This window comes from Nycticebus coucang, chromosome 1 (genome assembly GCF_027406575.1).
Source record: "Nycticebus coucang isolate mNycCou1 chromosome 1, mNycCou1.pri, whole genome shotgun sequence".
Classification (NCBI taxonomy): domain Eukaryota; kingdom Metazoa; phylum Chordata; class Mammalia; order Primates; family Lorisidae; genus Nycticebus; species Nycticebus coucang.
The window spans coordinates 23971773-23995629 of record NC_069780.1 but is presented as its reverse complement, the minus strand read 5'-3'; the positions used below and the strand labels follow the sequence as shown (position 1 = coordinate 23995629).

The window sequence follows — 23857 nt, the reverse complement described above, 5'->3', positions numbered from 1 at the left end:
CACTGGATGGCAGTAACTGTAGGTAAAGGCTAGATGTATTAGCATAGCATTGAAGTCCCTGATTTGGTGATTTCCTGAGAGTCACCTTGGCCACCCCTGCCACTCTGCCCTGACCATGTGCTGAGACCCAAAATCCATGGGCAGACTCCCCAGGCAGCTTCCCAGCCTGTAAGCACTTGCTGTTTCCTCTTCCTGAAACATCCTTCTCATTCCCTACTGCCCCTTCCTAGTCTTCCCAATAAAATGAATTTTACCCTTAGGAACTGGTTTATACATTTCCTCCATTTCCCTCTGTCCTAGCTCATGGCCATTGTTTCGCTGTGTCATGCTGTGTACCTAGGTGTGTCCTCTAATCCCAAGAGCTCCACCAGCAGGTGCTTACCTGTCTCCTCACCCCCCAGCACTCAGCAGAGTGATCGACACACAGTAGGTACTCAGTGCTTGTGGAATTGAACTGAAATCACAAGATGGCTAATTCTCTGTTGATTCAAAATTAAAAATCTTGGGAGAATCGGCACCTTCCCAGACCTCCGGAAGAGATGCTCCGGGACCCGCAATCGGCACCCACCTGGACCTCTGTAAGAGCTGCACCAGGACCTGCCATCAGCACCCTCCCAGACCTTGGGAAGAGCTGCACAGGGACCCGTGATAGGCACCCACCCAGACTTCCAGAAGAGCTGCGCTGTGACCCGCAATCGGCACCCTCCCAGACCTCCGTAAGAGCTGCACCCACCCGGACACCGGTAAGAGCTGCGCCAGGACCCACTACCCCACCCAGAGGGCCTCCCCATGCCCTGACCAGGAACTCCTGGAGCCATGCAACCCTGTGTCCTCCCTTCTGTACCCTCCCTGCCTCCACACCAGCCCGCTCATCTGGCCAGAAACTCTGGTAGCCGTATGCCCTATGGAGCCCTCCCTGCCTCTGAGCGGAGCCCTTCTCCTGGCCAGAGACTGCTGGAGCCTTGGGCCCACTGTGCCAAAGTCACTGGATGGCAGGCACTCCCAGAACCGTGTGCACCACCACCCCCACCCTGTTGCTGGATCCCGGGGTGTCACACTCCGGAGCTGCTCCCACAACCAGAACTCCCTGGCTGGGGCAGCCCCAGAAGAGCTACATAGGGTCACTCCCTACAAAGATCCAGCAACAATAGACTGATCCCCTGGGGTCTAATCTCGGAGAGACAACACCCCAACTCTGAGGATGGCCAGAGGCAATGGTGAAAAACAATCATGAGACGAAATCAACGGAAATACTCTAGCAATATGAATAATCAGAGTAGATCAACTCCCCCAAGGAACAATGGGGCAGACACACCACAAGATCCCATGCACAAACAAATAGCTGAGATGTCAGAAATCAAATTCAGAATCTGGATAGCAAATAAGATCAAATTAGAATTCTAAGCAGTAACCCAAAAGATATCTCAAGAATTCAATGAATTCAAAGACCAAATGACCAAAGATTTTGACACATTGAGACAAGGAGTTGCAGCCCTCAAAGATCTGAGAAACACAGCAGAATCCCTCTTTAACAGAATGGAGCAAGCAGAAGAAAGGATTTCTGACATCGAAGACAAAGCTTTCAAATGCTCCCAAACTCTCAGAGAGGAAGAGAAAAGGAGGGCAAAAACAAATCACTCTCTCAGAGAGCTCTGGGATAATTCGAAGAAAACTAATATTCGTCTGATAGGGATCGCCCCGAAAGCAATGAAATGGCTTCACAAGGCACAGAGTCTCTTCTCCATGAGATAAAGAACAAGAACTTTCCAGACATGCCAAGAGATTCTGAAATTCAGATAGCAGACAGTTTCAGAATTCTAGCAAGACTCAACCTGAATAAGACATCCCCCAGACACATCATAATCAATTTCACTAAAGTTAATATAAAGGGGAAAATTCTGAAAGCAGCCAGACAAAAGAAAGCCATTACCTAAAAGGGGAAGAATATTAGAATAACTGCAGATCTCTCTGCTGAAACCTTTCAAGCTAGAAGAGGATGGTCATCGACTTTTAATCTCCTAAAACAAAATAACTTTCAACCCATGATCCTTTACCCAGCTAAACTTTCACGTATGATGGAGAAATTAAATACTTTAATGACATTCACATGTTGAAGAAATTTGCCACAACTAAACCAGCTCTACAGGATATTCTCAGACCTATCCTCTGTAAAGACCATCATAATCCTCCACCACAAAAGTAAACCCACCCAGAAAATTTTGATCAAATTCCAACTTCCACAGTCGCAAAAGGATTAAAAATGTCCACCGGACTCTCAAAAGGCTTATCAATATTCGCAATTAACACGAATGGTTTAAATTGTCCTCTGAGGAGGCACAGGTTGGCTGACTGGATACAAAAACTCAAGCCAGATATCTGCTGCATACAAGAATCTCATCTTACATTAAAAGACAAATATAGACTCAAGGTGAAGGGATGGTCATCTATACTCCAGGCAAATGGAAAGCAGAAAAAAGCAGGCATTGAGATCCTATTTGCAGATGCAATAAGCTTTAAACCAACCAAGATAAGGAAGGATAAGGATGGACACTTCATATTTGTTAAAGGTAATACTCAATATGATGAGATTTCAATTATTAATATTTATGCACCCAACCAGAACACACCTCAATTTATAAGAGAAACTCTAACAGACATGAGTAACTTGATTTCCTCCAGTTCCATAGTTTTTGGAGATTTTAACACTCCTTTAGCAGTGCTGGATAGATCCTCCAAAAAGAAGCTAAGCAAAGAAATCTTAGATTTAAACTTAACCATTCGACATCTGGACTTAACAGACATCTACAAAACATTTCATCCCAACAAAGCTGAATACACAATCTTCTCATCAACCCACAGAACATACTCCAAAATCAACCCCATCCTGGGCCACAAATCTAACCTTAGCAAATTAAAAAAAAAAAAAAAAAAGAAATTATTCCTTGCATCTTCTCAGACCATCTTGGAATAAAAGTTGAACTCAATAACAACAGGATATTGCATACCCATACAAAGACATGGAAGCTAAATAACCTTATGCTGAAGGATAGATAGGTTATAGACAAGATTAAGAAGGAAATCACCAAATTTTTGGAACAAAACAACAATGAAGACACAAATTATCAGAACCTGAGGGATACTACAAAGGCAGTCCTAAGAGGGAAATTTATAGCACTGCAAGCCTTCTTCAAGAAAACAGAAAGAGAGGAAGTTAATAACTTAATAGGACATCTCAAGCAACTGGAGAAGGAAGAACATTCCAACCCCAAATCCAGCAGAAGAAAAGAAATAACCAAAATCAGAGCAGAATTAAATGAAATTTAAAATGAAAGAATTATACAACAGATAGATAAATCCAAAAGTTGGTTTTTTGAAAAGGTCAGTAAAACAGATTAACCTTTGGCCAACCTAACCAGGAAGAAAAGAGTAAAATCTCTAATTTCATCAATCAGAAATGGTGAAGATGAAATAACAACAGACTGCTCAGAAATTCAAAAAATCCTTAACGAATATTTCAAGAAACTTTACTCTCAGAAATATGAAAATCTGAAAGAAATTGACCGATACTTAGAAGTACACCACCTACCAAGACTTAGCCAGAACAAAATGAAAATGTTGAACAGGCCTATATAAAGTTCTGAAATAGCATCTACTATACAAAATCTCCCTAAAAAGAAAAGCCCAGGACCAGATGGCTTTACGTCAGAATTCTACCAAACCTTTAAAGAAGAACTAGTACCTATATTACTAAACCTCTTTCAAAATATAGAAAAAGAAGGAATACTACTCAACACATTCTACGAAGTGAACATCACCTAGATCCCTAAACCAGGGAAAGACCCAACAGGAAAAGAAAATTACAGACCAGTGTCACTAATGAATATAGATGCAAAAATACTCAATAAGATCCTAACAAACAGAATCCAACAACACATCAAAAAAATTATACACCATGACCAAGTGGGATTTATCCCAGGGTCTCAAGGCTGGTTCAATATACGTAAATCTATAAATGTAATTCAGCACATAAACAAACTCAAAAATAAAGACCATATGATTCTCTCAATTGATGCATAAAAAGCTTTTGATAATATCCAGCATCCCTTCATGATCAGAACATCAGAACACTTAAGAAAATTGGTATAGAAGGGACATTTCTTAAACTGATAGAGGCCGTCTACAGCAAACCCACAGCCAATATCATATTGAATGGAGTTAAATTGAAATCATTTCCACTCAGATCAGGAACCAGGCAAAGTTACCCATTGTCTCCATTGCTCTTTAACATTGTAATGGAAGTTTTAGCCATTGCAATTAGGGAAGAAAAGGCAATCAAGGGTGTCCACCTAGGGTCAAAAGAGATCAAACTTTCATTCTTCACAGATGACATGATCGTATATCTGGAAAACACTAGGGATTCTACTACAATACTTTTAAAAGTAATCAAAGAATACAGCAATGTCTCAAGCTACAAAATCAACACCCATAAATCTGTAGCCTTTATATATACCAACAATAGCTGAGCCGAAAAAACAGTCAAGGACTCTATTCCTTTCACAGTAGTGCCAAAGAAGGTGAAATATTTGGGAGTTATCTAACAAAGGACATGAAAGATCTCTATAAAGAGAACTATAAAACTTAAAGGAAAGAAATAGCTGAAGACATTAACAAAGGGAAAAACATACCATGCTCATGGTTGGGAACAGTCAACATCATTAAAATGTCTATACTACATAAAGCAATATATAATTTTAATGCAATTCCTATCAAAGCTCCATTGTCATACTTTAAAGATCTTGAAAAAATAATACTTCATTTTATATGAAATCAGAAAAAAACTCAAATAGCCAAAACATTACTGAGAAATAAAAACAAAGCAGGAAGAATCACGCTACCAGACCTGAGACTATACTATAAATCGATAGTGATCAAAACAGCGTGGTACTGGCACAAAAACAGAGAAGTAGAATAGAGAACCAAGAGATGAATCTAGCTACTTACTGTTATTTGATCTTTGAAAAGCCAATTAAAAACATTCAGTGGGGAAAAGATTCACTATTTAACAAATGGTGCTCAGTGAACTGGCTGGCGATCTATAAAAGACTGAAACTGGACCACCACCTTTCACCATTAACTAAGATAGACTCTCACTGGATAAAAGACTTAAACTTTAGACATGAAACTATAAAAATACTTGAAGAAAGTGCAGGGAAAACTCTTGAAGGAATCGGCCTGGGTAAATATTCTATGTGGAGGACTCCTCAGGCTATTGAAGCAGTATCAAAAATACATTACTGGGACCTGATCAAACTGAAAAGCTTTTGCACAGCCAAGAGCATAGTAAGTAAAGCAAGCAGACAGCCCTCAGAATGGGAGAAAATATTTGCAGGTCATACCTCCAACAAGGGTTTAATAACCAGAATCCACAGAGAACTCAAACATATTAGCAAGTAAAGAACAAGTAATCCCATCTCAGGGTGGGCAAAGGACTTGAAGAGAAACTTCTCTAAAGAAGACAGACACATGATCTACAGACACATGAAAAAAAGCTCATCATCCTTAATCATGAGAGAAATGCAAATCAAAACTACTTTGAGATATCACCTAACCCCAGTAAGAGTAGCCCACATAACAAAATCCCAAAACCAGAGATGTTGGCGTGGATGTGGAGAAAAGGGCATACTTCTACACTGCTGGTGGGAATGCACACTAATAAGTTTCTTTTGGAAGGATGTTTGGAGAATATGTTGAGATCTAAAAATAGACCTGCCATTCGATCCTATAATTCCTTTACTAGGTATATACCCAGAAGACCAAAAATCACAATATAACAAAGACATCTGTACCAGAATGTTTATTACAGCTCAACTCATAATTGCTAAGTCATGGAAGAAGCCCAAGTGCCCATCGACCCACAAATGGACTAGCAAATTGTGGTACATGTATACCATGGAATATTATGCAGCCTTAAAGAAAGATGGATATTTTACCTCTTTCATGTTTACATGGATGGAGCTGGAACATATTCTTCTTAGCAAAGTATCTCAAGAATGGAAGAAAAAGTATCCAATGTATTCAGCCCTACTATGAAGCTAATTTATAGCTTTCATATGAAGGCCATAACCCAACTATAGCACAAGAATATGGGGAAAGGGCCAAGGGAGTGTGATGGGTGGGGCCACACCTATGGAGCATCTTAGAATGGGTACAGGCGAAAGTTACTAAATGCAGAATACAAATGTCTACATACAGTAACTAAGAAAATGCCATGAAGGCTGCATTGAACAGTTTGATGAGAATATTTCAGATTGTATATGAAACCAGCACATTGTATCCCTTGATTGCACTAATGTACACAGCTATGATTTAACAATAAAAAAAAAAAAAATCTTGGGAGCCTGTATTATAGGCTCAGGCCAGTTGTTGTAAGGAATTTGGCTTTGACACTGAGGGAGATAAGGAGCCACTTGGAGGTCTGAGATGGGGTCTAGTAGCCTGCTGTGATGTAGGATTAGAGGCCCACATAACTACTGTGCTGAGAATAAACAGTGGGGGGCCTGCACAGCACTGCTGGGGCTCTGGGGGCATCTTGGAGGTTCACGTCTGAACCATTGCGCCACCTGCTCTCACGTCAGGTGGGAGAGTCACCTGACGAAAATGTGGGGTGACATATTGAAAACTAAGTATCCCATACTTAGTTCCCCATTCTTGGCTCCCAGTGGCAAAGAATGAGCACTGGGATGAAGATGAAGTGATACAAATATAAAGCGCTAACATTTTGTTCCATGATTGTAGAACTACAGTACAGTACAGTGAGAAATACGCCTCAAAAAGTGAGACAGGTCCCTTCCTGGGAGTGGAGAAGAGGGGACCCGGAAGTCTGAGCACACACTCTTTTTGTTTGCATGTTGGCTAATTTGTTGCACCTTTCTCCCAGAAAGGTTGGCTATCATTTTCCAACTTTGGAGTGAATGACCGGTCTTCCCTAAATCTTCCCAAAGAAACCATGGGGACCCTACATCTGTCATGGTAATTGTAAGGCAATAGGCCCCAGGCACCAGGGAACAGTCCCCAGCTGCAATTTTGGTTCCTAGCTGCAATTCCGTTCCCACCATCCACCCTTAGCCATTTCCCTGACACCTTTTATCTTCCACCAGACCTAACATTACCCATCCATCATGTAAGTTTCTTTAAATGTTTTGTCAATCAATTAGATTGAAAACTCTTCCATGTATTAAACTCTTCAGATGAACAAGTGGTTTGTAATATCCCTGGGATCTCTTTCTGTCATTTATGATTAGGTGACATCACCATTGTTAAACTGATATTTACATAGCAGAAACCATGGTTTTGAATAGCCACTTAAGTCAGGTTCTCCAGAAGCAAAGCATGAGCCAAAGATATGTATACAAATATTTTTTTAAAGAAAGGACTTCCAGAAGGATCCTGTAAAGTAGGCAGAAGAAACAGAAGGAAAATGGAAATGCCAAGAACAAGCTCAACGTCCCTTATCTGGAGTGTTTGGGGCCAGTAGTGTTTCAGATTTCTGGTTTTGGAAGATCATCATGTACATAATGAGATGCCTAGGACGGTACCAAACTTAAACATAAAATTCATTTATGTTTCACATGTGTCTTACACTATGGCCTAAAGGTAATTCTATAGAATATTTTTACTTTTATTTATTTATTTTTATGACAGGGTCTCACTCTAGTATCCAGGCTGAAGAGCAGTAAAATGATCATAGTTTACTGTAACCTTGAATTTCAGGGCTTGAATGATACTCCCACCTTAGCCACATGCTCTATGCTCTGCTAAGTCTTCTCTAATTTTTTTTAAGATAGGGTCTTGCTATGTTGCCCTGGCTAGTCTTGAACTCCTAACCTCAAGCAATCCTCCCACCTTAGCCTCCCAAAGTGCTGGAATTATAGGCATGAATCACCACACCCAGCCTTCCACAATATTTTTAATAATTTTGTGGAAACAGAGTTCGTGTACATTGAACCGCCCTCTCAGCCCCCCTCGTGGACGGTCTCTGGTTATCTGGCATCACCACCATTTCTTCGGGCACACTGAATAAACTGTGTGTTGTAGAGCTGCGTCTTGGCTTCACCCAGTCACAGGAGGGCTGGTGTAGAATGCATTTTTCAGTTGTGGTGTCATGTCAGTACTTAACACATTTTGGATTTGGAGCATTTCAGAATCTGGATCTTCAGATTAGGGATGCTCAACCTGTGACAGTTTAAATTCAGGTGAAATCTCTAGGATGTAGCTTCAGCCTGATTCCCGAGGGGACCTCTGGAAAGTCTCTACTTAGATTCTGACCCCGTGATGCTGAAGTAGTATTTCCACAGCCATTAGTCAGTGGCCACTGGGGAAGTTATGAGCACATAGACACTTTCAGGCTCAGAGCTACTTTTCAGGAAAGAGTGGCAGTATACAGATTCTTTGAAAAAAAGCATACTAAACACAAAAAACATATAGAAAGGATCCAAGACCAACTTAGAGGAGGTCAGCTATTCTGTCTTTTATGAATAGAAAGCTTTTTCTGGAATGGCATTGGTAGAGATTAGTTTTAAAAATATTAATATCAACTTTCAATTATTGTCAGGATTTTGACCAGCATAAATTTTGCTACTTTCTCTTGCGTCCTTCCAACAAGATCATATTACCACCCATAGGACGAAACTTCTAGAAAATCCAGGTCAAGCCAGTATGAGTATACATACATCACATACATCAACGATGCACAGTCTGTTTTTGAAAACAATCTGCATATTTGAAAAACTCACTGTTTAGACGGATTCCATTCTTTCTCGCCGCCGTTAGTGCAAATACCAAGAGTGTTTAACTATTTTGAAATGTACAACATTATAAATAGTTGCCCTTCTCTACAGTCTCCTCTGTTTCTATATTTCAGGATTATCGTTGATTTTTGTTTTTCTCTTTAAATGTTGGCCTCTCTCCTAAGGATTAGAGGAGCATTATTTGAGAGTCCCTGCCTTAAATGTAATTTCGAGCTGAGCAATGTCAAACCCACTGACAGATGTAGAGATTAAGTTTTAGACCTCTTGTGGTGCTGGAGAAGCTCCTTAAGGTTTTGAAAATGGCAACAATATTGACTCCCCACCACTAAAGTTACTCGTATCCACATTCACCCTAATGCCCAAGGAAAGTTTAAGTATGGTAAATACCAATGTTGTTTTGCTTTATGAAAAAACCTGTGGAAAAAAAAAAGTAACATCAGTCAGGAGAAGAAATACTTTATCCTCCAGAAGGACAGTGTACATAAGTATATTTTTTCATTCACTAAGTATAACATCACTGTTGCTACACTGGTATTATTTGCATAGGAACAAATTTGATCGTTTCAAACAGTCATGCCTAAGGTCATGTTCCCCCAAAGCAAACAAGGAGCCGAAGATTTGAGTGCTAGAGAAATACAAATGGAGATATTTGTTTATGATTTATATGCTATTTGGATTGTATTAAGGGTGGGTAGAAAAGAAAATTTTTTTCCAAATATTTTGGCTTTAGATGCATCTCTAAATTTGAGTTTGGCTACATTTTGAAGTCGGTGCATTTTGGAGGATATTTAATCCATATGTTTCAGTGAGGCTACGTGTAAATCATCCAAATGTTATTTTGTCACAGCTACGTGATGCCTAAAATGCCTTCTGAGCTTTTAAAACAGTCTTTATATTCTTTTCTGCAAAGCAGCAGGTAAGTTGCCAAGAGTAAACAAATCAAACAGCAAAAGGTTTGAGTTCACTTTGAAATGCTTATCCTATTATTTTTGATTGGGTTCTGAACTTGGCAGTGCACATTCTGGGTTCCTGCCTGCAGGGCAAAGTGAAAACAATTTCAACACTGTGTTTCCCAATTGGTTCATTGACATTTGAGGATAGTGTAGTACAGGCAGCATCAGCATGTTTGGCAGGTGAGTGAGACTTAGCATGACCTCTGAAAGTTGCTTCCTGCTAATTTGCACAAGTTCATAGCAGGGCACGACACTGTACTGTGTACATATTGCAAAACTCGAGTTAAGACAGACAGCCATCGGGGGTCCATACTGGGGATTCATCTGTTTTTCTTGTGCCTCTATAGGTGGAATGGTTGAAAAATGAAGACATAATTGACCCTGTTGAAGATCGGAATTTTTATATTACTATTGATCACAACCTCATCATAAAGCAGGCCCGCCTCTCAGACACTGCAAATTATACCTGTGTCGCCAAGAACATTGTTGCCAAGAGGAAAAGCACAACTGCTACTGTCATAGTCTATGGTGAGTGGGCATTCAGGGGATCAATCAAGTTCTAGCTCATGTCTAACATTTCTCCGGGGGATTAGTACAAGTATCAAACTAGAGGCCCATTTTGATCGCCATTGCTGCTCACTTCCAGCCTCTCACGGGATAGTAAGGTTTAACTGTTTCCCTGATACTGACAAGAAAGAACAGGCTTGGATGTTCTTTGCCCTTTATTAGTTGATTTCCAGGAAAGTGAAGGAAGCCTCCCTTGAGTGCCTGCTGTTTTCCTGAACCCTCCCCTGCTCAAAACCGGCACCACCAACATCTAGATTGAGTTCTGGAGGTGAAAGTGCACAATCCAATGATAGCAGACCCTCGGAAAGCGGAAGCCAGGCTTTTTCCCCAACACGCCGGAGGAATTTTAACTTCCTGGAGCTTGTCCTGCTTATTCCATCAGAAGCCTGCACAGTGGAGATGAAGGCTGCCTTATCTTGACCCAGTGGGCCCAATCCTAACAATATGGCAAACCGCCTTCTCAGGAAGCTCCTTCCCACCCCCTGTCCTTTCTAATACGCCTCATCCGAAACCTATCATTTCTTTGGAAGTACTAAACAATTTTGCACCCCACGTTGATGGGGCATATAAGCTTTTATCTCTCTGTGAGATTTAGCACTTATGTTGTTTTCTAGTAATTTCACGAGTAATTTCATCTCCCTGGCTGAGCTTTACGCTTCTCTGTAGACTGAGTCTGGTCTGTATTTTTATATATTTCTCACATTGTTAAACATATGATACATCCTCAAATTGCTGATGATTCATTGTCTCAGAGGAAACCAAACAACCCTGGGAAGTGGAGGTTATGCTATTTCCAGAATGACGTGCCCGTGTCTACCACCTCTCAGAACATGACTCAGATTTTTATACTGTCACAGTGTTAAGAGATATTCCTGAATGGCTGTGAAGGAGGGACAGTCACTGGCTTGTGGTTCCTAGTACAGTCATGCATTCCTTAATGATGGGAACACATCTGAGAAGTGTGCCATGAGGTACCTTCAGGTTGTGTCACCTTGACAGAGTGCACTTATGCAAACCTAGATAGCACAGCCTACTGCACACCTCAGCTATGTGGTTATTGCTCCTAGGCTACAACCCTCTACAGCTTGTTGCTCTACTGAATACTGTAAGCAGTTATAACTCCATGGTATCTGTGTATCTAAACATATCTAAACACAGAAAAGGTACTGTAAAAATAGGCGTAACATATAAAACAAGGTACACCTGCATAGGGCAGTTCCCACAAGTGGAGCTTGCGGAACTGGAAGTGGCTCTGGGTGAGTCAATCAGCGCGTGGTGAGTGTGAAGGACGTCACTGTACATGACTGTAGGCTTTGTAAACACTACACTTAAGGTACCCTAAACTTATTTTTAAAACAGAGTAATTGTACTACAGTGTTATGATGGCTATGATGTCCTAGGTCATAGGAATTTTTCAGCTCCGTTACAATATTATATGCAGTTTGCCCTTGACCAAAATGTTATTCAGCACAGGAATCTGCTACTGCAGATAGCATTGAAGAAGTGAAGAAAATGGCACCTCAAAATGTGCCACTGTGCCAGGAAGATTGGCTGTTTTATAGAATTCAAAATAGCAAGTACAAGATCACTCTGAGATTCCTTCTTTCCAAAGCAGGTGTGGAGGCCAGGCAGGGTGGCTTGCACCTGTAATCCCAGCACTCTGGGAGTCCAAGGCGGGTGAATTTCTTGAGCTCAGTAGTTTGAGACCAGCCTGAGCAAGAGTTAGACCCTATATCTACTCAAAACAGAAAACCAGCCAGGCATAGTGGCACATACCAATAGTCCCAGCTACTCTGGAGGCTAAGGCAAGAGGATTGCTCAAACCCAAGAGTTTGAAATTGAGTTACGACGCCATGGCTCTCCACCCAGGGTGACAGAGTGAGACTATCTCAAAAAAAAAAAAAAAAGCAGGACAGAAAACTCCTAAGTGAAAGATTTCCTCTGTATAGTGGAAAGAAAGTAAAATTCTTATCCTTAAGGACAGGAATGTGGAATTTGAGACTTTAAGACTTAGGGGAAGTTACAACCAAAAGAATTTTTTTGTCTCCTGGGTTAGGGTGCAGTAGTATCATCATAGCTCACTGCAACCTCCAACTCCTGGGTTCAAGTGACCCTACTGCCTCAACCTCTCAAGAAGTTAGGACTACAGGAGTGCACTAGCATACCAGGCAAATTTTTCTATTTTTTACAGAAATGGGGTCTCACTCTTGGTTACACTCATCTGAAACTCATGAGCTCAAGCAATCTTCCCTCCTCAATCTCCCAGAGTCCTAGGATTACAGGTCCAAGCCACCACACCCAGCCAAATAAGATAGAGAATTCTTTTCAGATCTTCCTAAATTAACTCTCAATCTTTTCTTAGCTTTAAATAAATTTGTATAATTTTCTCCTCTTGATCTGTCTTATGCCTATTGAATTCTCAGGCCCGATTGAAAAAACCCTAGGACGGTAGAGTTAAAATTTTGCCTCCCCTCTAGGGGGGTTCTGTAGTACCATTCAGTGCTCATGAGAAGAGAAAACCCACTGTAATATGCCAAAGGATGAATGTAATGACCCTTTAAAACTACCATTTTAATTACAGGACAGATGCATACAATATTTTAATCCTCTGATTGTTCTGATGTCTAATTTCCTAGTCTAGATAATAGCTATATTGAATGGTAAACCATGGCCTTTCTTAAATCACAATAAAATGTTTCCTACTTTTTATCTCTTTTGAAACTGCCTGAAAGTGTTGATTAACAGCATTTGAAATGCAAAGAAGAAATGGGGCATAATCACAGCATGTACCAGTCATAAATAACTAATGAAGGCAGACTATCTATAGACATATAAATGTTTAGTACACATGCAAATCTCTCCCTATCTGCAGTATGCTTTCAGTGTCTGTAAAGGCAAGGCGTACAGTTTCTTTAAGAAGGAGCAAACACAAATAAGCATTTAAAGAAAATAGCATTCGGAATCATGAGTTCTAGGCCTACTTCTGCCACTTACTGATCTCAGATGATCTTTTAACCAGGATTCTCTGAGCCATTTGTCTCTTTCTCTGTAAAATGAAAGGATAAGCCTAAAATGTATGAAGACCTTCTTCTAAGTTTCTGATTGTTTATTTCTCATTAAAGTGCTAGAAGGGGAGTGCATGTATCCTAAACCCTAAATATCAGCTTAACAGTATGCCGGTGAGCAATTTGTACGGACATTTCCATAACGCGTGGAGTTTTATGAGGTTGATCAGGTGAAGTTGCTTTTTGGGACACTAACTGAGACCCTACCTGTCACCCTCTGCTTGTCCTTTGCAAAATCTCATAAAGTTATGTTCTCCAAGGCTCATAGGCTGGGCTCGCAAGAAATCCACAGAAAACATATATTTAACCACATTTGATGTTTAGAGTCTGTCCTATATATATATCTTTTGTTAATATCATTTTTAGATTGCAATTATCTCTTAGAGAATTTGGAAACCACAGAAAAGGTCAGAGAAGAAAATAACTATCATCCTGTTGTCTAGAGATAACATTTAAAAAAATTGACATTTTAATTTTTGTAGATGTGGGTGGGATTTAAAAATAAAAGATATACACATACATTATTATGATATATTAATTATGTAATATACATATTTATAAATTTAAAATAATATATGCATATACATTATTATACATGATATATACACCTACATTACTCTGAATTAAAACATTGAAATATTCATGTATTGGGCGGCGCCTGTGGCTCCATGGGTAAGGTGCCAGCCCCATCTACCCAGGGTGGTGGGTTCAAACCTAGTCCTGGCCAAACTGCAACAAAAAAAAAAATAGCTGGGCCTTGTGGCAGGTACCTGCAGTCCCAGCTACTCAGGAGGCTGAGGCGAGAGGATCACCTAAGCCCAGGAATTGGAGGTTGCTATGAGTTGTGAGCACCACCTACCAAGGGCGATAAAGTGAGACTCTGTCTCTACAAAAAAAAAAGAAAGAAAAACTATTCATGTATTATTAAGTAGACTTCTACAGTGTCATTTTTATTGGCTATCACATGAACATATATGGTGTACTTTACCTTTTTCTCGTTTTGAACATTACAGTGGTTTCCAATTATTAATCTGTATATAAAATGAAACTCTCCAATGAAACATACCTTTTCTGTGTCTGTGAATTTAACATATTCATGACTATTCCCTATTGGTTAGGTATCTAGAAAACAAGATGTGCTGCAAATGGTATGCACATACAGAATTTGTGTTAGTTGAATGGCTAACACCCTTCTTTAGAATCTTTTACTATTAGGTGTTTTCTTTTGATAGAAATTGCTTAATTGTGATATAATAATTGCATAGACTCATGTTATTGAACTACTAAGTAGTCTGTATTTTCTAGGGAGAGATCTGCAGAGGTGAATGGTGTGTACAGCAGTCAAGTGTAGGCTTTGCTATCCCACTTTTCCTGACAGCTCCATCAAACATCACAATTAGTCTTTATCCATAAAATAGGTACCCACTTCAATGACATGAACTAAAGGCCAATTCAATCACACAGCCAGTTAATTTGTTTATAACTCCACTGTTATTAAGATTTTATTTTTTTAATCAGGTTCACTAAAAACCCTTACAGGGTTGTAACGTTTGCATAAACCAAAGAAAAATAATCCATCATCTGTTTTTTTAAAGGCAAAATGATTTTATTCTATTCCCATGCTACAGCTCCACTTGCAGCCTTGGCATAAGGATGTAAACATTTACTATTTGAGATAAGCTGTCAAAAGTAATTTCGGTACTTGACTAGGTAAAGAGATGTGTTTTTTAAAGGAACACTGGACAAGGAAAAGAGAACATAGTCCCATTTACTTTCCTGTTAGGAGTAAATCTTGGTAAATCATTTTATCACTGTGTTTAGATTGTTCAGTTGTACAGTAAAACTAAATGAAATGATGTCTGTGGTCTCTTTAACTTTGACATTTTAAGGGATTTTTATGGTCACGTGGGAGATGACTCCTGTTTATGTGTTGTGTGTGGTTTGGGTCCCTCTGTTGCATGCACAGTTTAATCCACTTTTTTTTTTTTATCGTTTATCTCATTGCAGTAAATGGTGGCTGGTCCAGCTGGACAGAGTGGTCTGTGTGTAATAGCCGCTGTGGACGAGGGTTTCAGAAACGGACAAGGACCTGTACCAACCCAGCACCTCTCAATGGTGGTGCCTTCTGTGAAGGACAGAGTGTGCAGAAAATAGCCTGTACTACGTTATGCCCAGGTGAGTAAACCAGGCCTCTCCGTCCAAATGTCTCTGACCATTCTAGAAATACATTTTTCAGAAAAGATACAGAGACCTTATGATTGATTTGAATGGGTGATAAACATTATTTAAATCTAGTCTACATTGCTGGGAGATCAAGTATTTCCCTCCAAAAGGGTGCTTACCTTTGTTACCCACACATGCAAAATAGTTCAAAACAGGATGTTAAACACTCATGAACATAATTCTATATTATTTAACAAAAGTGATGAAGCCGAGCTTATAGGTTCTATAATCCAAGGGATTTGAACAGGTTGAAAGCCACATACCTTAGGAATAACAATGCTTGATCTTCAGATAACCATGGAAATTAATTGAAATTGAAACTTGGAAAATGTTTTAGACTGAAATATGCATTTGATTTTTGGTGTCAGTTTCTACTCAAGGGAAAATAAAACATGTGGAATGAATTAAAAGGAAGGCAAAGCTTTGTTTGCGACACATAGGGTAATGGGTTTTGAAAATACAACTCAATTAGGGCAGCGCCTGTGGCTCAGTGAGTAGGGCACCGGCCCCATATGCCGAGGGTGACAGGTTCAAACCCAGCCCCAGCCAAACTGCAACAAAAAATAGCCGGGTGTTGTGGTGGGCGCCTGTAGTCCCAGCTGCTCGGGAGGCTGAGGCAAGAGAATCGCATAAGCCCAAGAGTTAGAGGTTGCTGTGAGCCGTGTGACGCCACAACACTCTACCCGAGGGCAGTATAGTGAGACTCTGTCTCTACAAAAAAAAAAGAAAGAAAGAAAAAAGAAAATACAACGCAATTAGCTCTTTATTATGTGTGTTGGTCATCTATTTTGTAAGTTCTTTGCAGTGGGTGGTACCTACAGCAAGATTGCATCTCTCTGCGTCTTAGTATCTTTCTGCTCTATCTCACATTTCCACAGCTCTCCTACCCTTAGGGAAATTGAAGATAATATTTGCCAAAACCAAAACCCATTAAAATGCCTAGTTATATAATACAGTCCCAAGTCAAATTAAAATTATTTTGAAATAATCCATCCATGTAGTACACTCACTGGGGTAACTTTTGTGTTATCAGTTACATTGCATAAATACACAGCCTGATTACTTCTCCTTCTTTTGCCTAATTTTGTTGTGTTTATTCTTTAATAGAACCTTTCTCAGGGAAGGACTGGACAAATAAACTGGAGAGGGAAAAAGAATCTACATTTTACATTCCCAAGTGTTGATTTCCAAGTATCAGAACAGTCTTTCACACTGAATGCTTTGCGAGCTTTTATTTATGGAACAAATTTTTCACTTAGCTAGGCTTAGAACATCAGATTTTATTTCATACTCTCCTATATTTTACCTAGGTGCTGACTCTCATAATAAAAAATTCACTGATCAATTTGAGTTGAAATAGAAATGTGTGTCCTTGTGTGTGAGTCTGTCAGTATTTTGTACACTGGGATGGTCTAAATCAAAGCAAATGGCTTTGCTCAAAGTGGTTGGGAGTTGCTTGTACAGCCAACTCTGTGATTGAAATATTAATGTTTTCTTCATTTTATCATGCAGGCATGTTTATATCCACATGCAGATTATACATGATACCTTTACCCAATAATTTGAATATGAAATCCTAAAGATTTTACAAACCATGCAGACTCTTAAAATTGATATTATTTCTATTTAGATTTTAAAAAAGGGTGCATGGTCAATAAATGGTGCTAAAGTATAACTGAAATTTACTGTACGTTTTTTTCAAGCTGTGATTTCAGTTGTGTGGTTTTAAAATAGAGATTATCTGAGCTCATTATCGCTGAAATCACTGACAAGCCAACTACCAAATGTAACAAAAAAATAAGTCAATCCTAAATGACTGACTCACAACAAAAATTTAAGATTTTCTTAAATATTATTTTTAAAATAAAAATAAAAATGGATTCATTGTCAAACAATGATGTAGGCTTTTGAAGACAGCATTGCAGAAGGTTGGTTTCAGCAGAATCAAGCCATCTGGATGATAAAAGGAAAATAAAAAATATATAAAGCATAAATGTTAGATCAATTGGATGGCTGGGTGGATGGAGGTCTTCCCCACTGAACCACCGATTTCTCTCAACTCCCACACAAATTTACTGTTACTGCTATGTGACACTGTGAATGAAGGAAGCATCAATCCAGAAAGTGGACCCCTAATTTTCAGTGCAAAATCCAGAAGCTTCCCTGTGAATAGAGAAAAGGGCACTGCCATAACCTACTTTTATGTAGCTTGTGGTGACGATTTTAATTTCTGTGAATCCCATTAAGCTTCACCTGGCTGGATCGGTGAGGAGACAGTCACATACCCTGTGAGAAAAGTCCACAGAACCCAAATGATTTAGAGCATGCTCCACTTCCCGACAATTAAATGAATGCATGCTTCTTGGTGGGGCATTTTCCTCCAATTTCTTGCTTGTTAGGTTACACTTGCACTGTGCTTCCTTTACCCCTCTAACAGCTGCTTCTCCCTCTGACCTGCTGCTGCATTTTTTTTTCATGGCAGTGGATGGCAGGTGGACTTCATGGAGCAAGTGGTCTACTTGTGGGACCGAGTGCACGCACTGGCGCAGGAGAGAGTGCACTGCACCAGCACCCAAGAACGGGGGCAAGGACTGCGATGGCCTCGTCTTGCAATCCAAGAACTGCACTGATGGGCTTTGTATGCAGAGTAAGTCAGTTTGAGCAAACCACAGACCCTGACAGGACCTCAGGGTGAACCGTTTGGATTTCTTTGAAGGAAATCAGAGAAATGCAGAATTCTTTGAACAACAAAAAATGCAATTTAGAAATATTCTAAGTCTATCTCAAAAATGGAAAATGGTAAACATCCAGGAACCAGAACGAATAAAAACTGTGTCCATCTAACAAGTGATAGTATTGCTTTCCTATGAGCAAAGGGTAAGCTAGTGGTTTCCATGGAGGGGCTGCCATTCTTTCCAGACAAGGGACCCATTACTCATTCTTATCAGCGTCCAGAAATGGGCACCCTCGACTTCTTAAAGATTCAAAACATGGCTTCTGAAAAATGAGTTATTTATTCATAATTCATGACTGGTACTGAACCAATGTCCATGGAATGAGAAGTATATATAAAGATGGTAATCATTTCTGCAGGTAGTACCGATTGGCAAGAAATGTCCAGTAAGAACATCTTCGTGAGCCCTTGGAAATTCTGGCTTTATGTTAGCAATTATAATGTGGGTATGATTTAGTTTATTTCAAGAAAATAATGTTAATAAAACATAAACTTTTAAAATGAGGGCAGAAGATTGGCTCAGGAGTGTAATGAGTACTGTCAGCTAAATGTTCTGTATTCATGAAGTCTTGTTCTTTAGATTTTTATTATGAGATAGTAGTTTGACTTCCATACAAGCAAACGCTTACCCTTTTGTTAAGAAGACCTGAGATGTCCCCATTTTCGCATCTCTTTTCATGATCGTGAATTAAGGTACTAAGGAATTGTTCTATTCGGATGGACAATGATCAACCAATGATCTGATTTGGATCAGAACTAATGGTGGCCAAATCTTGGCATTTCTCATAACACATTACAAATTGTTTGCAGAAGACAAGCAGCCCAAGATATCTGTCATTTAAGAATAAAATATTTTCACATTCATGAAATTCTATTTTCCTTTCAGGATATATTCATAAAGGGACCTTTAAAAAGAAATCTTAATTAAAATATAAATGAATCGTTATATTGCTCCCACAGAATAAAAATCCAGTAGGTCTTTCATTTTTATGTTCAGGGCACATTGCATTCTTTGAGAACAGGCTGCCTCTGAATACACAAAGCCGGTTCTGATTCTGGTTTAGGCTGCTAATGTGTATCTAGCTAAATTATGCCACAAATACAACAATGAAAAGCTGTCTTACTAACCATTCATCAGAGATACAAGGTTTGTTCCCTCAGGCATCAGTTTGAGTTGAGAATTAAAACAGCACTACCACGTACAAGCTATTCTTTGTAAAATTTTTATCATTTAGTATTCTTCTTTTGTGTCAAACAAAACTAATTCATGTGATTGAAAAGTAGCAATATTTGGAGTTTAGCTCTCTTTCACTTTCTCTCTCTCTCTCCATATATTATTTCCATTTTGACTGCTTTTTTTAATACCTACTACTTCTGTATCTATTTAAAAATCCTCAAAGCAAGCTATTCAACAAGGAATACAATGCCATAATATGGAACATTGGACCTTTTATTAGTTGTATAAAATAACAAACACATTATTACATTGATCAAATACAAGCATGAAATATTCAGAGTAAGACTTTCATGACATGGCCACCCCATAGCATCTCTATCATTTTTTACAGCATTAATAGAATTATTTCTTATGACTGGATATTTGTCAATAATCATGGTCTGAAGCATAGGAGTAAATAGGGAAAAGGAAGGAGGCTACAACAGGGGTTTTCTTAACATTTGTTTGTTTGTATTTATTTCTTATCAGGTCTCTTATTAGACTGAAATATTTGGGTGTTTGGGTTAAAATCATTCAGTTAAAAAGCTATTTCTTTCTGCAGCTCTGATTTGCTATAGTAACAACCCCTATGAAGTCAATAAACTCATCTGTCCTCCTATATCTCCTGTAGTCCAGCAGAGAATTATAGGCTATACTACTATTGATTTCTTCAGTGATTAAAAACCACAGAGATACTCTGCACTGTGTAATTGTAGTATTTTATAGTGAGAACTATAGTTTCTGTTTACCAGTAAGTTTGGTGTTTCTAGCATAGTATTACTGCCAAAGTCTTTCAAAGAAATAATATAGCATTGGCCCTTATTCTGGAAAATGAAAGGCTTTCTTAATGAAACTTTGAAGCTTGTAAAAAGGGACAAGTTCTGTGTTAAGGAATAGAATGAGGGTGGAAAAAAACAGCTGGAAAGTTACAATCAATAATTAGGAATTATCACTGAATATTTATTTTGGTTAGGGCGAATTAGTGTCTTGAATTTATTACCATTAATAAATACTCCTTTGGCAATATTGCAATATTATCTCAAAATAAAGCTAACCCACTTACCCTTGAACCAGATTGGATCTACAACCTCTGAACCAATTCAAAATTGTATACAATTCTGAAATGAATGTAAGTATACAGTCTAGTAGGAAAAACTCAGTTCATAATGGATGTGTAGGATTCTGAGTTACCTAGATTATATGTTGTAGTATTTTTTTAAAAACTAAATTAGTACTTAAGAAGAATATAATGTAAAATATATAGAATATTTATCATGTATTGAAAATATATGAAAATAGTGGATAAAATATTACAGACTTAAAAGACATGTACATGCCTGTGCATGTGGAGAGAAAGAAGTTCAAAAGAAAGAAGAGAGAGAGCTCCTCCAGGGCCAAAGATGAAGGAGCACCTCCAGGCTAGGGGAGTAGCTCTGTACGTAGACACCAGGTCAACCAGGAGGGGCAATGAATATAGATCAGAGTTTTTCAACCTTTTTTATCTCATGGCACACTTGAACTTAGAGTTAAACTTCCATAGCACACTTAAATTATGCTAATAAAAAGGTTAAAAAAAAAAAGCATATACTTACTATACTTTGAACTTCTTTTGAAAATAATTTAATTAATGATCTTCAAAAACTTGCAGCACACCTAAGATCCTCTCATGGCACACAGGTTAAAAATCACTGATACAGAGGTAGCTCCCAGGACCTGGGAGTGAGGGTGTCTGTTTTGGCACAGAGGCAGAAGACCTGTTTTGTGAAAGCCTGAGAATTAGATTTGGAAGCAAGAACCCTATATGAAACTTGGGCTTATAAATGGATGCCCCACCAGGAGAAACATCTTTGCCCACCAGCCCAAGGAAGCCACAGGAAAATTCATAGTAGAAAAGAGGAAAATGAAGTTGTCATCTAAAAAAAAACCTACAGTAAAACCACAATCCTATACCAGCTCTGGTAGAGAGTCTAAGATACAGAACTGGGAGCCAGCAAGTAAAAGTAAAAAGAAAAACTTTTTTCGAAGGAATTAAAGAACAGAATATTGTTCACAGATTTTGGGGAAAAATCAAATGGAATGTCTAGAAGTAAGTATGATGTTTAATATTTAAAACTCAGTGGAAGAGGCTAGGCACAGTTGCTCACACCTATAATCCCAGCACTGTGGGAAGCTGAGGTGGGAGAATTGATTTAGGCCAGAAGTTCAAGATCAGCCTGATCAGCCTGAGCAAGAGTGTGACTCTGTCTCTACAAAAAATGGAAAAATTACCCAGGCATAGTGGCATGTCCCTGTAATCCCAGCTACCGAAATGGGAGAATCATTTGAGTCCAGTAGTCTGGGGTTGCAGTGAACTATTGATGATGCCACTGTACTATAGCCTAGTGAAAGAGTGAGACTGTCTCAAAACTGACAAACACTCAATGGAAGTTTAAAAATCAAGTCAGATACTGGTTTAGATAAAGCTGAAGAGAAAATTAGTAAACTGGAATATAGATAATATGACATTTCCCACAATACAGGAAAGAAAGATAAAGTGAGTGACTATGTAAAAAGGAGGTTGAATTAGGGAGGGTGGATGAAGAAAATCCAACATTTATTGCTCATGAGAGCAAAATTTTAAAGATTTTCAGATGATCAAGATAGAAAGAACTCCTTGGCTCAGTGCCCATAGCACAGTAGTATGCCACCAGCCACATACACCAACAGGGGGGAGTTCGAATCTGACCCAGCCAGTGAACAACAATGACAACTGCAACAAAAAATAGCCAGGCATTGTGGCAGGCGCCTGTAGTCGCAGGCACTTGGGAGGCTGAGGCAAGAGAATCGCTTAAACCCAAGAGTTTGAGGTTGCTATGAACTGTTATGCCACAGCACTCTACTGAGGGTGACATAGTGAAACTCTGTCTCAAGAAAAAGAAAAAGAACTTCTCACAAATCTCACTACTTCATCTACTAAAAAAAAAAAGAATTGATTCTTTAAAAGAAGAGAGACTATTTGAGGGGCAGCTGAAAATAAGATGGAACTCAGTTGTAGGAAAATGTTAACATGGATGTGGCAGGGTGTGAAGTACGTTAAAATTTGCCAATTTTCACATTGTCATGAAAAGAATAGTAATACCATTTACGTTAGACTTTACCGATTCCAGTGTTCCAGTTAAGATGTTAAGACTGATGACGCACATAAAAGTTGAATATATATTTTCAGACTAAAAATTTTAAGGGCAGGAAAGAAGCAAAAAGAGAAAAGAAAAACTATAAATTTAAGCAGTAAATAGGCTGGTAGAAATAAATCTATATATATGAGGAGGGATCATATGTAAATGAATTAAAATCTAAAGAAAATCCAAAATTGCAGAAAAAATCCAGTTTTATACTATTTATGAGGGATATACCTGAATCATAATTACAGAAAAAGATCAAAAGTTAAGAAATGGAACTTAGAATATTATTCAATATATGTTAAAGGCCAGTTAATGATTTTGACTATTTGAGCTAACCCTCATTCAGTTCCATTTCCCGTTATGCCTAAATAACATAGCTTAGAGATAATTTTTTTAGTCATAATTCTAATATAGAGTTTTGTTTTTCTTAAACTTTATAGTTTTTTAGAATATTTAATTTTCAACTGAAAAATTAATCCAAAGTTTTCTAAATTTGTGCTAGGTTACTGATGTTTGGGTAAGACATCTTAGAAATCCAAATCCTGTGTCTTTCCTAAAATGGCAATGCAAATTGTATTAGATATTCTAAGAAATTTAAATTATATATAAGCATGTGTGCAGGTTATATGCAAATACTATGCCATTTTATGAGAGACTTCTAACCTTAGATTTTGGTGTCCATGGAGGGTTTGGAAGGGGCAGCTACATACCAAATACATTTGTATTCTTTATTATTATAAAAAATGCAAAACTCAAAAGTCCAGCATTAGGGTAATGGTTAAGTAATACATGGTACTTCCATAAAATGGAGCATTGGATAACCACTAAAATATTTGTAATGGTTTAATGTGGAAACGCAGAATATGGATTTATATATGGTCATACATAGGTGGGTAATTATGGAGGTTTTAAGATACACAAAAATCAGGAAATCATAAAATCCACATAGACAGAAACAAATGAAGCCTTCCCAGTTACACTGACAGGCTGAGCAAGTTGCAACTTGCACAGGTGAATCAGGACGCTGTAGAATTGTGTGTGTGTGTGTTTATTTGGCCATAACTCTGTAAAAGTAAGCTTAGGAAAAAGATGAATACACATGTAACTAATGCATTTTCTGAGGTAATGAAA

General features: G+C 38.6%; 1 protein-coding gene across 1 annotated transcript in view; it reads left to right on the top strand.

The window, feature by feature from the left end:
- The window catches only part of UNC5C (unc-5 netrin receptor C), a 398375-nt gene that overhangs the window by 313546 nt on the left and 60972 nt on the right, over nucleotides 1–23857 (top strand). Inside the window, exons 5-7 of the mRNA XM_053609613.1 lie at nucleotides 10108–10288; nucleotides 15400–15567; nucleotides 18098–18262. Coding sequence (XP_053465588.1) covers nucleotides 10108–10288; nucleotides 15400–15567; nucleotides 18098–18262 — 514 coding nt within the window. The remainder of the gene's footprint in view (nucleotides 1–10107; nucleotides 10289–15399; nucleotides 15568–18097; nucleotides 18263–23857) is intronic.